Source organism: Gobio gobio, assembly GCF_949357685.1.
Source record: "Gobio gobio genome assembly, chromosome: 6".
NCBI lineage: Eukaryota > Metazoa > Chordata > Actinopteri > Cypriniformes > Gobionidae > Gobio > Gobio gobio.
In genome coordinates, this window is record NC_137102.1 from 15165687 (window position 1) to 15183167 (window position 17481).

A 17481-nucleotide genomic window follows, 5' to 3' on the forward strand; every position below is an offset into this window, starting at 1 on the left:
CGCTTTTATCCAAAGCGACTTACAGTGCCCTTATTACAGGGACAATCCCCCTGGAGCAACATGGAGTAAAGTGCCTTGCTCAAGGACACACTGGTGATGACCGCTGGGATCGAACCAGCAACCTTCTGCATATCAGTTCCGTGGTTTAACCCACTGGACCACCATCTCACTGGCTGTTAATCTATTAATCGGATAAAAGCCCGTTTTTATTTTATTTTATTGGTAAAACACACTGTTCCACATACTGTCCAATGCTGTACTTCAAACAAATGTGTTATGAAAACACACATAGTGAATATATCTACTATTACATAAATTACCCTTGGTTTTACAATGAACACAACAAACAATAATAATAATAATAAATAAATAAATAACAGGGTTATTCTAGTTATTCAATGGTAACCACAAATTAACCACTGTTTTGCTTCAAATCCATAGTTTAACTATATGGTATTTGTGTGGTTGTACAAATGGTTATCAATACTGCATAATTTTAGTAAGGGTATGTTTGTGCTATACATTATGTACAAAAAAGTTACTTAGCAAATCCCTACATTAGAATTATATTAAAGAAAGAAAAAAAATACAAACTCAGTGTTACCGCATAAGATGAATGTTCTGCAGGAACACACACACACACACACACACTCTATGGACACAGTACCTGTGTTACTGTCATTTCTTTATCCTGTAGAAACTTCTTACATTTATATTCAATTACACGCCGTTATCCCTTTACAGTTACTACTCTCATAAAATACTTGAATTACATGTTGACTTTTAAAACTAAATTTAGCGAGTAAAGCAGATATTGCAGCTATACGTTTGAATGTTTTTACACTGAATATTAATTGTCTCCCTCTCTAAAGCGTTCTGTCCGTTTGACAAATCAGCACGCATGCGCAGCGCCCACCGCGCCGGCGCTCGTTCAGTGAAGTTACAGTCAGGACCAGGACGCTCTTTCATGCAAAATGGAAATACTTGCGTGAATTAGTAATATTTACAGATGAGGATATAACTGCAGCTCTCTATATAGATCAGTGGATATAACCTGTAAAATGAACGTTTTGCGCTGAGGCTGCAGACGCACATCTGTTATGACAGGGTATCTTGCTGAATGCTGCAGAGACGCTGTGCGAGAAGCACGTGACATAAAACGAGGCCAGCTATTGGCTATTCGCTACTTCTCCTGTTGTACTGGCTGAATAAAACCTCCGGTGGCTCATTACTGCCACACTTTGGTCACCGCAGATTTAAGATATGCACTAAATGAGCCGCTTACGGCAAATTAAAGTTATTTACCAACTAATCGATGACTAAATTAGCTGACAACTATTTTAATAATCGATTTTAATCGATTAAATCGATTAGTTGTTTCAGCTCTCAACTAGGATGACTTGAGGGTGAGTAAATCATGGTCTAATTTTCATTTTTGTCTGAACTATCCCTTTAATGCAGTAGATTAAGAATGAACAGAATAATATAATTTGAAATAAATAAGAAATGGGATAGCTTGTATGAGCGAGGTTAATGGACAAATCATTTTTGTAAGGTTTCAAATTAAAGTCATCTTCAAACTAGAATGAGGCTATTTAAGGTTGCATCCAAGGATTTAAAATCGTTGCGCTGGAAAATTCTGAAATGTTTACATTTGAAAACCAGCGTATGATCTACATCGGAATGATTTTCTTTACAAGCTGAAGAATATACTGTTACACTAAAAGCAAAAACCTGCTTTGGCAGAAGCTGGGGCAGGTGCAGATAATGGAGGTTTGACTATATCAGATATCCTGAATCAAGCTAAGCCAAACACATTTACCCATTGATTTTGAGTTCAGCCACACATGTCATAAGAGAATAATTCTTCTTTGTGTCTGTTTTCATTTTCAGTCGTTCACAACAATCCAAAAGTGCACATCAACCACAATATTTAATGTAATTTGAGGCCAATCACACACTGCTCTTTGCTGACCAGCTTGGATCATTCTCGTGATTACATCTAAGGGCTTAATTGCTCCAGGTTTTTGCACCGTGTCAGCCATTTACGCTTCAACAGTTAGGGCTGAGTTTAAGAGGCTACCTGGCTGGTGTCATAAAGCCGTTGCTCTCACTGAGGTGAGGCAGCGACGTGGGTCATCTGCGTCTGCAGCCACTAACGAGAAGCACATGTTCCAGCCACCAAGGGCCCGCCCAGGACGGCCCTCGCTTATTAATGCCACTAAAATATATGCCTCCTCCTGTGTCCCCAATTAAACAAACTAAGCAAACCTCTTCTCCCCTTTTCTTTACCTACTCAGCTTTCCCTCACTTTTTTCACCCCAGCGGTCACATCTGCTTCTAATCGCCGATGTGATAATGTGTTCTAGGGTGTCTCGGGTCCCGACTGCCATGGTTGGACTTATAATGACTGATTATACCATTGATCTATCCGAGTGTTTCCTATCTCACAGGGGAGTATCAGCATTAGGAGGGCGTAAAGTGTTATTAATGAGAGTGTTTGTTGGGAGAAGTGTGAGAGTTTGTGCTGTGCGTGTATCTCCGCTCTCTCTCTCTCTCTCTCTCTCTCTCTCTTCTCCGTGGAATGAGTTTGGATTGTAATCACATACACCACATGCTCTTATCTCCAATCTCTATGATAAATGACTCGCTCTCAGCACGAGCCAGTATAAATACATTATCTAACTGACCATGACTGATCAATTTAGATAGTGCTTTATAAGTTTACACACGTTGTGGATCTCTCTGAAGTTTTTTTCCCCTCTTTTTTTTTCTGTAGGTGATGACACGCACAAGCACATAGCGATGCGCATCCTGTACCACATCAGCGTTGATGACAGATCTAAATCCATGTTCGCGTATACAGACTGCATTCCTCAGGTCAGCGTCTTCTTCACTTTTATTCACTTTTGATTATTGAGATTATGGCTTTTGATAATCAGTCATTCTGTCAATCAACTTTCCCAATATTAAGGTTATGATATAAGTGATTATAGATGTGCAGAACAATTTAAATGACCAAATTAATTATATGAAATAATAATATTAAAAGGTTAGTTCACCCAAAAATGAAAATTCTGTCACTAATTACTTACCCTCATGTCGTTCGACACCCGTAAGACCTCCGTTCATCTTCGGAACACAAATGAAGATATTTTAGTTGAAATCTGATGGCTCAGAAAGCCCTCCCTTGGCACAATCCATCTCACTGCAGTGGTTCTACAATAACTTTATAAAGTGACGAGAATAGTTTTTGTGCGCAAAAAAACCCTAAATAACGACTTATATAGTGGTGACCGATTTCAAAACAATGCATCATGAAGCAATGGAGGGCTTTCTGAGCCATCGGATTTCATCTAAAATATCTTCATTTGTGTTCCGAAGATGAACGGAGGTCTTACGGGTGTCGAACAACATGAGGGTAAGTAATTAATAACAGAATTTTCATTTTTGGGTGAACTAACCCTTTAAGAAAAAAATAGGTTCTAGCATTTCCTTCTCTTATCATGTTATGCCTTATCAAGTTACTGTAATCAGATCATTTTTTTCAGTAATGAAAAAGTAATACATTTTTCAGTAATTTCAGAAATAAAATATTGTTTGTTGTATTAAATATTCAATCGTAGTAATTGATTTAAAGCATAATTTAACTGCTAATATGGTTTTGATCCATATGATTGGGATCTGTTTGATTAACAGGCATATGCATGCTCTATGAAGTATGTAGAGTTAAAGGTGCACTATGTAACTTTTCCGTCTGCTAGAGGTTACCTATTCAAAACAAAGGCGTAGTTTGATGACGGCAAGTTTGAGCGCAGAATCCTGGGACATGTGGTCTTCACCTCACAGCCGGTTGAAAAGAATCGGGATAGGACTCAGGGAGAAATCATGTTCATGGATGCGATTATTAACGTTACTGTAGTATGAAGCAGAGCAGTAGTGATGGGCAGACAGAGGCTTCATAAAACACTGAAAAAGTGCCATATTGTGTCGAAGCTTCGAAATAATTAGACACCCGTCTTCATGGCGACCCCTGCTGGTCAGAACAGTGTGATTGCAACAAAAACCCAGGACAAACATGCTTAAAAACACCCTTTACAAATCTATTGCAAATGTTTTATTGAAAGGAAAATCTTACTAATCATCTGATAAAATTAAATATTAAGTGTCAGGGCCTGTTTTGTTTGTTCCATGAATGGCTCAGTTAAACAGGCCAATTCGAGACTATTACCTACTATTATTCCTTTTAATTATACGAATGTCTAATTAAAACGTCTACAAATGTATAAAACTGATCAGAGATCAGGTAAAACCCACAGACACTTGTTCAATTGTTGTTCAATGGACTGCTCATGATTCATGGGTTCACAGAGATCATCGCCCCCTAGTGGTGAACCATTGACATCTCGAAGTGTTTCGAAACGTTTCGAAACAATGATGACGTAACAAAGCCACAGGACTTTGACAGTTTGATACACACTCCGAACCAATTGATTCAAAACAGAAGATTCGTAAAGCTTAGAATCTTCATGAAGCAGTGTTTTGAAATTGCCATCACTACAGAGCAGGGCCGAGTGTTTTGGGAGCTGAGCAAGGCCGCTGGAGCGATTGTTAAAGGTCCCATGGCATGGCATTTTTCTATTATTTTATAATGTTTCCTGAGGTGTACTTATATTGTTAGTATGATTTTTACATCATAAAATGTCATAATTTAAAAAATAAAAGGCATTTTTTCAATACTGATGTTTGCCCTGTGGCTGAATGCCCTGTTTCAAGAGGCATGTCTGCTGTGAGACTTCAGTAAAAACGCCCACTGTTGTGATTTGCTGACATCTTTGCATTTTAAATGAGCGGAGGGGGTGTGGTTTAACGAGGTCTACCAGGCACGAGCAGGCACGAGCTGCTGCCAGAGAGACGGATGGACCGGAGTTCACTTCACATCAGTTCTGTCAGTCTCAGTTCAGTGAACTGTTGTAGTTACAGCATATACTTCAGGTTATTAGTCTATTTCTAGTCGGAGGGACTGTCACTCATGTCAGAAAGTTAGTAACTTTAGCAAATTATGGATCAGCGCTGACTGGAGACGCGAATCGTTTAGAACGATTCAGTCCGATTTGGTGAACTGATTCGGTTCACTAAAAAGAACCGGTTCAAAAGAAAGATCGTTCGCGAACCGGACATCACTAATGTACCAGAGAGGGAGCTCAGCGATTGCTAACAAAGTTATTTATAGTAACAACTGAGTTGTGAGAGCGCTGTCAGTCAGCGCGAGTTTATTGTGTTTGTATCTGAGAGTTCTGAATAAACACGAGTCCCAGTCACACCGAGTCCGTCCTCATCATTATTACCAACTTTGTAACACATGCAAAGTACCATTACAGCTGTCGAGATGAACGAGTTACGAGTAAGTGTTGATAATAGCATTATTTTTTAGATATGTTCCTATCATATGAAAAGTGTCAGTGACGCGCATTGAGTACACAGCGCAAACAAAGACACAACAGCAGTAATCGAATGTAATCCAGTTTATTGTGGGGAAAGCTGGCTAGCCCGGATATGCTCACGCTTACCCCCCTTCTGCTTAATCTCGCGCCGCGTTTGGTGCCTCCGCTGTGGGCCAGATGCAGTACTGGGGGTCGGGGATGTTGAAGGCCACCGGCCAGTGCAGCCCGAGCCTCGGCGTGTGTGAGGTTTATCTCTAAAGATGTGACTCTGCTGATGTTGAGCAGAAACGACTGTATGCACATTTTAGAACAGATAGACGCGACGAGGACGTACAAAAACACTGACTCACAAGATAGAAAACACAAAAACACCGTTCTGTCTGGAGAGAGAGAAGCCGCTGCGTGTGCACGAATAATAAATAATTAGCTACACATCCGAAATCACTGATCACAGATCAGAAGGAACTGAAAAAAGACTTCTGTTTTCATTTGTACATCCAAACACTGAGAAACTGCCAGCATTCACTCGTTCACAAGCAATGATCTCTCGAGCGCTTGCATGGGCGTGCCAGATTCTCTGGGTGGAGGAAAGGGAGGTAACCGTTCCTGTGTGGACGTCATAACAGGAGACTTCAGGATTGGCTCGTCTGGCCTGTCATTTTCTCAAAGGCAGAGAAAGACAGCCAGAACTCGGTTTACACCAATCAACATTTCTATCCACTTGGGCACAATATTCAGGCTAGGGGAACTCATATTAATGTTGAAATACCTCATAAAATGAAAATGTCATGCCATGGGACCTTTAATAAGATGAACGCAACACACGCCTCGCAAGAAGCGCAAATTTTATTATGCCATAGTCGCTGGCGCCACTTCCGCTTTTCCGGTCATGTGTATGAGGTAACACAGCTCTGTTTATCATATTAGATACATCTGAGTGTGTTGAAAATGATGTTGTGACATTACTCTGTGCGTTCGCTCAGCAGCTGCTATGACACTTGTTGCACGGAAACCGAGGGTAACGCAGATATGACGCAATTGACAGGCGACTTCCTCACACGTCCCGGTTCCTTGGTTAAAATAGCAATTTCTCACAATTTACAAATAGTTGGAAACATTTGGGATATTGTAAGTACTCGACTGAACAAAATATATAACACTGGCCTTGTGGTTTTTGGATATTTTACTGCAAAAATGTTACATATTGCAGCTTTAAGTACTAAGCCAAATGTAAATGCTCATGTTGTTTTTGCATTTACTGACAGAATTTCTTTGTATTACTTTAAATTTAAAAAAAAATTTAATACATTTTTTGTATATACTGACGGAAGTTCTCCATGCACTGTGCAAAGACTAAAGGATTTCAAAATTCTTTTTTGATAATTTTCATTGCTAAGCGAATTGTTAGCAAATAATGTGGATTCTAAAAGTTGATTGTATGTACAGTATCACATGTTGCAAAGCCAAAATTTGTTGAGTATTGATTCCTCTTTGAAGAAATGTGTAAGTAATATAGACTGTAGTAATCCTGGTATTCTGTGGATTTAGTAAAAGTGTCTGCATATTGTACTGCACAAGTTAAATTGTACTGTGCTGTTCCAAATACTGTACGTTATTGCTGCTGTTGTGTGTCATGTGTTGTAAAGTGGGCTAATTGTAGTGCTGTCTTTCTCTCGCACAGCGTTAATGAGATAACAGAGCTAATTTAATAGGAGGGGGCCTCTGTGGGGTCACCAGCAATTGCCTGGGTACAATTTCTCTGAAACAACTCCTGCTCGAAAGTTGTCATCTTTAAAATGCTTGTCTTCTCTAATTGGGTGAAAATGCCTACCAGATGCTTGTTAAAAAAAGTTAAATTCCTCAACCTAATCGCTCCACCAATCCGCCTGGAGACGGTTGGGGCATGATGTCAGTCAGAATAACTGCGGGACTCCTCAGGGAGGTATGCAGTGTTTTTCTTTCTTTCTTTCTTTCTTTCTTTCTTTCTTTCTTTCTTTCTTTCTTTCTTTCTTTCTTTCTCTCTTTCTTTCTCTTTCTTTCTTTTGTTTTTTCCAGCTGTTCATTGTCATTTTCCCTCAATTTTTTATTCGTTCATCCATTCTTTCTTTCATTTGTTTGTTCTTTCATTCTTTTGTCAGTTCTTTCGTTGATTCGTTTTTTTCAGTTGTTCCTTTTTTGTTCTTTTATTCATTCTTTTGTTTGATATTTTGTTCATTCTGTCTTTCAATTTTGTTCAGTTCATTCTTTGTTTCTAGCATTTTTTGTTAGTTTATTTTTTCTTTCGTTTGTTTGTTTGTATGTATGTTCTTTCTTTCATTCATTTGTTTTTTCTGTCTTTTTCAATTTTTTTCAGTTGTTCATTCTTTCATTTTTTATTTGTTGCGTCTTTCTTTTGGTTGTTTGTTTGTTCTTTCATTTGTTTGTTTGTCTTTCAATATTGTTCAGTTGTTCATTCTTTCATTCTTTGTTTCTATAATTTATTTGGTTTGTTTATTCTTTCTTTTGGTCATTTGTTTATTCGTTCTTTCTTTAATTTGTTCGTTCGTTCATTACGTCTTTTTTAATTTTCTTCAGTTGTTCATTTTTTCATTCTTTGTTTTGTCATTTTTTTTGGTTAATTTATTCTTTCTTTCGGTTGGTTGTTTGTTCGTTCTTTCTTTCATTAGTTTGTTTGTTCGTTCTGTCTTTTTAATTTTCTTCAGTTCATTCTTTGTTTCTGTTATTTTTTTGTTCCTTTATTCTTTCTTTCGGTCGTTTGTTTTTTTCATTCTTTCGTTTGTTTTTTTGTTTGTTCGTTCCGTCTTTTTAATTTTGATCAGTTGTTTATTTCATTGTTTGTTTCTATCATTTTTTGTTTGTTTATTCTTTCTTTCTTTCGGTCGTTTGTTTGTTTGTTCTTTAAATTCGTATTCGTTCTGTCTTTTTCAATTTTGTTCAGTTGATCATTCTTTTATTCTTTGTTTCTGTCATTTTTTGTTTGTTTGATCTCTCGTTCATTTGTTTGTTCGTTTATTTCTCTCATTGTTTCATTTTAGTTCTGTCTTTTATTGTTAAGTTTTATTTTTTCTTTATTTTGTTTGTTTTTGTTTTTTCTTTCTTCCTTCCTTTTGTTTGTTTGTTTGTTCGTTCATTCTTTCTTTTTGATTTCTTTCAGTTGTTCATGCTTTCATTGATTCTTTTGTGTTATTTTGTTTCCTTCTCTCGTCCTCATTTTGAAGACTCCCCTGACGCTCCATCAATAGCTGAAGTCAGTCTGTCTGTTTCTGCCTGTAGATCTGGTGTCCCTCAGGTCTGCTCTGGCAGTTAGCCTGGACCCTCTTCTGTAAGGGAGGATTTAGATCAAACGGCCTCACTGCTCTGGGTTCTGAACTGGCAAGAGAGGCCCGGCATTGGACCCATTCCTCTGCCACAAAGGGGTCTAGCTATAATTACTCAAAGCTGTGAGGTGTGTGTGTGTGAGGAAATGCTTGCAGGGGTTATGGAGCTATGAAACCATGGAGAGCTCAGAGACGGAGGTGGGAGGGAGGGGATGACTCAGGGGTACGAGGCAGGGCCTCCCATTGCTGGTAAATAGGAGCAAGCAGGTGCCAGTGAGTCTAGACTGCGTGATTTGGAGGCCTGGGACCCAGTTATGTGATACTCTGTATGGGAGAGGCCTGATTGCTCACCGCTGCCTCTTCACAGGCCTGCATTGGTCTGTTTGTGCCTTCCTGTTTAACATCCAACCGGCCCACACCAAGGCTGTGCCCATTGCGGCCTGTGGAGCTCATCTTTCTTCTTCTGTTCATTTCCTCATTCTTCTCTTCACCCACACATGCTCAGTTCATTGGCCGCTGACCAATTATCTCTTTAAGTTTGGCCTACAATGTCCCTCTTATTGGGCCATTATCAGCTGCAGTGTTGACCAGATTGTAGTGGACTGTGGGATATTGCCTCAACTCTCTCTGGCTCATGAATAAAAACACAAATAACATTCCCTTCGCCAACACTGACAACACTAATACTTCTTCCTGTCAAAAACATTTATTTATTTTCTTTTCTTTTCCCTCTGGTTGTTGCACGATACTCCACATGCGATCCTCTTCAGTTTTAAATTGTGCTTCACTAGGTCTATTGTGATATCACACTACGAGGAGGTTTGGAAATCACAAATGCGCCTCATTGTGACATACTATTTCAGACGTCACATTAAGCTTTTTCAGGTACTTTTTTTTTCAGGTCAGTCTAGATTAATGTTCCCATGTGATTATTCTTATAGCAGTAAAGAAATAGTTCTGTTTACAACAAAAATAGCAGCAGCAACAACGACAATAATAATAATAACATTGGTTTAAATATTGTTGTTGTTGTAGTTATAATATGGATTTAAATTGTATTCAATTATTATTATTATTATTATTATTATTGAATTTATTTTTTAATTACAATTAAAATATAATTTTGAATAAATAATTTTGCTAGTACTATTAATAAAATAATAATTTTTACTGGAAGTTGTATTTTTGAAATATAAATATATAATGATGTTAATCATTATCATCAGAATTATACTGAATACTAATATAAATATAATCAATAAAATATTTATGTTTTAATTCTTCACTACTTTACACTTGGAATCACACTAGCTGGACCTAAATCACGGTGTGTGTTATAAGCAAACTGAATGGACTAAACCTGCCTAAAAGGATCAGAGTCGTTCAAAACATGCTATCATGTTAACCAGTGTGTACCTTCAAGCATGTGATACACTGTTTCCTGCAATTTTTGTTTAAGTACATTTTCCACCTCTGTAAAAAAAAAGGCTGTCAATGCACATTTTCGTTGCACTTTTTGCAGCCGTGTAAAGACAGTTTGGCAACCTCAAAGTTTCAGAAATGTTTCTGTTGTCCCAACCAAAAGTTTAATGTCAAGCCCTGCTATACCTTTATAGTGTGGTGATTTAATATTTTAAAGTATGATACATGTATGTTGATACCGTGTGTTTAATAATTTTGACATTTGGAATGATATCTTGTGTTGTGTGTGAGCAGCTCATGCAGATGCTCTTTGAACATGGTGAAGAGAGAATCGACACCGAGCTCATTTCCTTCTGCATCAACTTGGCTGCTAACAAGACTAATGCTCAGATTATCTGTGAGGGTAAGAGCCTGTATCTCATTTCTCCTGGAATGACATGCAGCACTGAACTACACTGTCACAAGCATCTGTGTTTACATGTCATATAGCATACTGTCACACATCAGTGACGACTGTTGCTCTTCTGTAATAAATAATACATGAAGTCTGTTTAAACTTATGATTAATCTCTGGCTGAAACTGATTAATTGAGTATTTGCTCTGCAGGTAATGGATTGAAGATGCTGATGAAAAGAGCGCTCAAACTAAAGGACCCGCTGCTGATGAAAATGATCCGGAACATCTCACAACACGATGGACCCTTGAAACAGCTCTTCATTGTGAATACAATATTTTATATACATTAAGTTACACATTATAAACTTACTGACTACATCAAAGCATCATTTAGCATTGTCATGTTATTAAAATGACCTTTATAGCAGTCAATCGCTTTAAAAAATATATATATATATATGTATACACATCATGATAATGATTCAACGTTTTTAAAAAAGTCCTAATATTTTTCATTTGTAATTTCACTAAGCAAAATTGAATTTCTCTGCCAAATGATGTCTTGGTAGAAACACCTAGAGATATTTGCTGTCATTTACTCTCCAGGACTATGTGGGTGATCTGGCAGCTCAGATCAAGCTGAAGGGCGATGAAGAGTTTGTTATCGAGTGCTTGGGTACAATGGCAAACCTCACCATACCTGACCTGGACTGGGAGCTCCTGCTGAAAGAGTACAACCTGGTTCCCTACCTCAAAGACCACCTCAAACCCGGTAAAGCTAACATGTTCCTGTTTGTGGAGGTGTACTACACTGTATATGAGTAGATGACACATGACATGACCTTGTCCCTTTTTTAGTTATCAAGGTGTTGTAGATCATGTAACAAGTTTTTCATAATTCTGTGCAGATAAATCACCTTTTGCCTTTGTCTGCTCATTTAAAAGGTCCTGTGGTCTTTTTTAGAAGTATAAATAGTAGGGCTGGGTAAAACATATTGATTTCTCTATTAAATCCCGAGAATCGATTAGTCATCCTGTTTTCAGATGAATGAACAGAACATTGTAGCGCGCCTCCCATCCATTAAATCGAAATTATCTTTTTTGCCTTGTTACTATTGATATGACAAAGTCTCAGATTTCAAATGACATCCATTTTATTATGAAATTCAAAAACCTAAATACCATTTTGAAGCTGTGGCGTGAGATCGATCTGGTGCAGCTCAGCTCAAGAGAAGCGGCAGCGTGGAGCGGACGTGAACTGACCTTCTCTTCCGCCTTAATGCCAGTTACAATGCAAAATAAACATGAATGAGCATCTGAAAGTGTGTTAAAAGTAAAGATATAGTACAACTTACCGAGATCTGTATCATGTCATATGGAATCACACAATCAGTGTTTCAACCGTGGAAAGGCATCAGTAAAACAGTTTGTAAACAATAAAACGTCAATTTACCTCAGAAAAACCATATCCAGTGTCCATAAACTTGTTAGTCAGCTAGAAAAATTACCTTTAGAGAGGAGCATTTTGCTAATTATATGCAACATATCACAACCCTAACATTTTTATTTGCAGTATGGTACATTATGTGCTACATCACATTCTCTCTCACGTCTGTTTATTATACAAGTGATACATTTGATACAATTACATTTTGTGTAAAAATTAGGGGTGTAACGATACCCTCATGTCACGATTCGATACATATCTCTATACTGAACTCACAATATTATTGCGATACTCCAAGACATATGGTAAAAGGTTAACAAAAATTGTACTGTTGATTAAAATGCTAAATTTGGTATTACACTGGGGTTGGAAATTAATAGCTTTGGACTTGGTGCTGGTAACCCAATGCACAGGACAATGCTGACGCCAGAACAAAATTCACAATTCTGAAGCTGAAAATACAGAATTATTACGAATATGCTTGCACTCTGTCACTGACTAGATACATTTAAAATAAAGTATTTTTACTGACAACATAAGACATCTGGCATTATCAGGACCCACAAATATTCCCCCATTGCATTATTATACATTATATTCATCATTACATATAATGAAGTACTGATGCTAAAAGTCTGTAAACTTAAATTTTTCATTTATACACAGTACATATTGTCATTATTCACGATACATATTGTTGCATTGTTGTACTGCAATATATTGTTACACCCCAAGTAAAATGGGCTAACTTTTGACAGTCCAATCATGAGGGAGATTTAAATTGACATCACTCATTTATTTGTCACAGTTGACATGGAAGGTCTATATAGTATTAGTATTTATTACTATATGTGCATATATTACACATTTTGGCCTAGGTTGCAATGACATACCATTTTTTTCATCATACTATACCACATTTTGATCTTTGACCTCTGTGTTTCAGGTTCAGCCGAGGATGACCTGATCCTGGAGGTGGTGATCATGATCGGTACGGTGTCAATGGACGACTCCTGTGCCGTGATGCTGGCAAAGTCCGGCATCATTCCTGCTCTTATTGAGCTGCTAAATGGTAAGAGCGCTGCCAACATTTACGCACATTTATTAGCATGAGTGCTTGAAGAAACAAACGGATCTCCAAACCCTCTCGACAAAAAAATCTTTTTCATTATCGCTAGCCATAAAAATAAATTCCAGAGGAAAAGATCAGTGCTGTTTTGATTTCTACTTTTGTTTGGCTGAATCGCGACTGCTGCCCCCCTGCTTTGCATGTGCACTCAAGTACCAGATTTCAATTTGGCCTGCTTTGTCTTCCCTAATGTGATCTGATGGAATGAGTTTTGAAGAGTTGATTTAGACTAAACTAATATTAAATTAGAATAAATTAGAATAAATAAACAGCCCATGGCTGCTAGGGACGCTGAGGGCTGGTTCTCGCTTTATGCGTTGCGTGCTGGGAAGTGACAGTGTTTTCAGGAACAGGAAAGCACCAGGTTCATGGTATGCATCAGATTTGCTGGTTCTGCTCAGTGTGAGCCCTCATTTCAATAAATCCTGATGGCAGGGCTTTTCCTTGCCATGAAAATAATAAATATTTAAGGGGGCAAGGAGGTGGAGGACTAAGATAGGGACCGTACAAACATATACAGCTCCTCTCAAAGAGAAAAAGAAAATAAACTTCTTGAATTAGCCCCTTTTTGTTATCCCACTCCTGACACAATGGTCTCAATTACATGACATTCAACATCTGAAATGTTTTTGCACTACATGCCATATAATATTTTATAACTTTGATCACAACAAAGCAATAACAAATCTGACATTTGTTTCCCTCGTGATAAGCATTATGTGGCAGCGCTGCATTGACAGATGCTTGGGTATTGTTTTATTTACACATATCATTTCAGCACTTGTGTTCGTATACTCGTTCACTGGCTCTTTCTCATCTGAAGAGGCGCTGACATGTTCTCTGCGATGTTATTTGTAGCTTGTGCAAAGCTTGTACAGCTCCTTGTTGTAGCGGTATTCAGTATCTGGTCCCATGGAGCAGCTAAAGCCTCTTTGCTATCATTCTTCTAGAGGAATTTCCGTCCCAGGGGACGAGTTCATTCTGAGCCAGATCAAAATTGAAATAAAGTCTTTTATTAAAGTTAGGAGGGGGCAGTTACAACCGCGCAGTTCTCCATAGGAGCTTTCTGTACCGTTTCAGAGGAAAAGTTGATACTCTCACCAAATGGCGGCTTCTCACGAGAGCCTTCATCCATAAACATGATCCACTGGAGGAGGTTTTGAACATCAGCTCAGATGAACAGGCACCATTGGATAGGAAATGCCTGCGCAGCTGCTCTAGAGCGTGCGTGTTTGTTCGTTTTCCCGTATTGCATTTCAGCTTAATGCTGAGGTGCAGATATTCTCGTGATAAGGAAATGATTGTGCCTTCTTCAAATGCTTTATTTAGTGAGGTCAAAGTAATGTTCTTGATTTGCTTGTGTTGCCGTTTCCAGCCCAACAGGAAGACGATGAATTTGTGTGTCAGATCATCTACGTCTTCTACCAGATGGTCTTCCACCAGGCCACCAGAGATGTCATTATTAAGGACACTCGTATCCTTGTTACAATAAATTGATTTTCAGTGTGTGTTATTCTGAACAGATGTTTTGTAAAAGATCTTTGACAGCTTTTTGGCCTGTGTTCACTGATTCATTGATACTGTTGGGTCTTTAATACTGCAGCTTCATGTACAGTAAGAATGCATGCTTATTTTTGCATCTAGACAGAAGGAGAATGTCAAAAAATCTGATTTGTTTGCACTGTAAAAAGTGGCAAGATTACCCTACAGATCTATTTCTACTGGATCTAAACCGTAAAAATGGCTTTCTTTAGCCAAAAGTAGTCCGTTGATTCAGACATTATTTTTCCTATTTAAAACTTGACTCTTCTGTAGTTACATTGTGTACTAAGACCGACGGAAAATGAAAAGTTGCGATTTTCTGGGCCGATATGGCTAGGAACTATACTCTCATTCCTGCTTAATAATCAAGGAACTTTGCTGCCGTACCATGAGTGCAGCAGGCGCAATGATATTACGCAGCGCCTGAAAATAGTCCCCAGCACACTCTATGTGCAAGCAGGTTGTCACGTTGGTTATGTTGACGAAACTTAGCCTATTTTCAGGTCTTAGTACACAATGTAACTACAGAAGAGTCTAGTTTTAAATAGGAAAAATATCGAAACTCTTTGGTCATTTTTTTTGCTAATGGTCTAATCAGATTCAATGATCTATGCTAAGCTATGCTAAAAGTTCTACCGCCAGACCCAGAGATCAGCTGAATGGATTCGAAAAACAGTAAAACTCAACTTTTTAACTCTAGGGGAGTTAAAAAATTAGCCCTTTTTTTCCAAAAATACGTGTTCCATTAAATAATATTTTTTTATGTTATAACATGAAGCACATTTTTTGGGTTTCCTGACAAAACATTTTACAGATGCCTACATCCAGGCCAAGAACAGACCACATAAGACCCAGACCAATGGGACTCAAACTCAGACCAAGGCTATTTTTATGTGGGGTTTTTTAATAAGTCTATAGACCAAGACCACAAAATGTAGACTTTTTTGCCAGATTTTTGTCTAAACTATTGTAATTATAAGATGGCAAATTTTACAGTGAGCTGTTGAGCTTTTCACACCCTCATACCTCATACATACAAGTTTCAATGGCAAGGATGGTCAAAATGTGTGGCTTTTTAGTAACAAAATATTACACTACATTAATAAAACTAAATATATGATCTATTCATAATATTAATAATACTAAAATACTATTAATACCCTTCAATGCTCTTACTTAATATTTAAGAATGCGGAAGGTGAACTAGGTATCACTGGCTATATATATACATAACATAACAAAATTTCAGCAATTTACACTTTGAGGAAGACGTGAATGTTTTTTACTGATGGAAGATTTGTAATTATGGTAACTGAGATTGAACTATCTCAAGCCTTATTAGGCTTTAATTGTCAGTGAATTGTGAACTCCTTAACCGTATCTCCAAGAGGCCCCAGCTTACCTCATCGACCTTATGCATGACAAAAATGTGGAGATCCGACAGGTGTGTGACAACACTCTGGACATTATTGCTGTAAGTATTCTAAAACAACCCCACTACACCTGGGGTTGCACTCAAAAATGAATCCGAGACCTCTGTGTGTGTTTTTGTTCAATGCTGACCATGTGTGTTTACAATGCTGATAAAATCTCTGCAGTAAATGCTCACTCACTGACATAAGATAGCAGTAATTGGTGGTGAACTCTGAGAGCCAGGTTTGTTTGGGGAAGTGTTTCATTCACTTTATTAGCCTGCTCGTTAAGCCTCGGCCACATGAAAGCCTGCGTGTGGGATCTGGTTTGTATCCGTGGTGACAGAGAAAGTGCAGATGTATAGCTCTGGCTCAGCAGACTGAGATGTTTGAGCTGAGGCTGACGTTGGTATCGAGTATGCAGATTTACTCTTTCATCTGCCATTCTATAAAACACTTTGTTTCCAGGTTATAGAGGTGATTTTTGTGAATTGAAATATTCTTTGAGAATTGAAATATTCAAATTCAGGTTGTGTCAATTTTATATATTAATTCGACAGTAAAAGACTTAGGGCATGATTTACTAAAGAGGGCAAATTAGCGTGAGAGCGCAATTTAAAAAAAAGCACAGATGGTAGTGGAAAGTTCTGCGCGTGATCTACTGACGACACGCAAATTAAAGAACGCAGACGCAGCCAGATCATTTCCATAATGACTAACGCAATCTACCAGTTAGCATTTGTTTTAAAGCTACACTGTGTGATATTTTCCCCCATCTAGTGGTAAAAATGTATATGACCATCAAGTGAATTTTAGTTTTTAATTCCTCTCAATTCCGATTTCGTTTTAACTCCTACGGTGGCCGATTTAGTCCAAGATTAACATGGCTTCCAGTTCGACCTCGTCCACATTCGACACGGTGCCATCGAGTGTTAAAACACGAAAGGCGAAGCTTGAATTTACGGGTATTTGTCCCTCTTTGGCTAATGTACTTTCAAGATGGAGGAGCAACATGGCGACCCGCATTCGAACCCCTTACCCGTATGTATTTTCAATGGCATATTATAAACTTACGAGAATACTTTATTACTTGAAAGAAGTAAATATACATTAATGAGCACATATATTTTTGAAAGAACAAAGTGTTTTTAGCTAAGAATAAACTAAAAAAGTTACACAAGGAGTTGTGAACTAAAAAAGTGTAGCTTTAAGACGTGCTTTTTTTAGGGGTTAAAAAATGGCGCAAACACAAGTAAATTGACGAGCGCAAACCTTAGTAAATCACATTGCATGATTCATTTAAATACTCTCCTCCCATGAATTTTGCATCTGAAAGGGAAACTCCTACAAATGCATATGCAATAAGGTCAA

The 17481-nt window shown here is 38.0% G+C and overlaps 1 protein-coding gene across 2 annotated transcripts in view; it reads left to right on the forward strand.

Annotated features, from left to right (window-relative positions):
- Positions 1-17481, forward strand: part of kifap3b (kinesin-associated protein 3b) — a 44058-nt gene that overhangs the window by 11711 nt on the left and 14866 nt on the right. For both annotated transcript variants that reach the window (XM_079820216.1, XM_079820215.1), the window contains exons 11-17: positions 2780-2880; positions 10478-10586; positions 10791-10903; positions 11187-11352; positions 12974-13099; positions 14532-14630; positions 16087-16172. In XM_079820216.1, coding sequence (XP_079676342.1) covers positions 2780-2880; positions 10478-10586; positions 10791-10903; positions 11187-11352; positions 12974-13099; positions 14532-14630; positions 16087-16172 — 800 coding nt within the window. The remainder of the gene's footprint in view (positions 1-2779; positions 2881-10477; positions 10587-10790; positions 10904-11186; positions 11353-12973; positions 13100-14531; positions 14631-16086; positions 16173-17481) is intronic.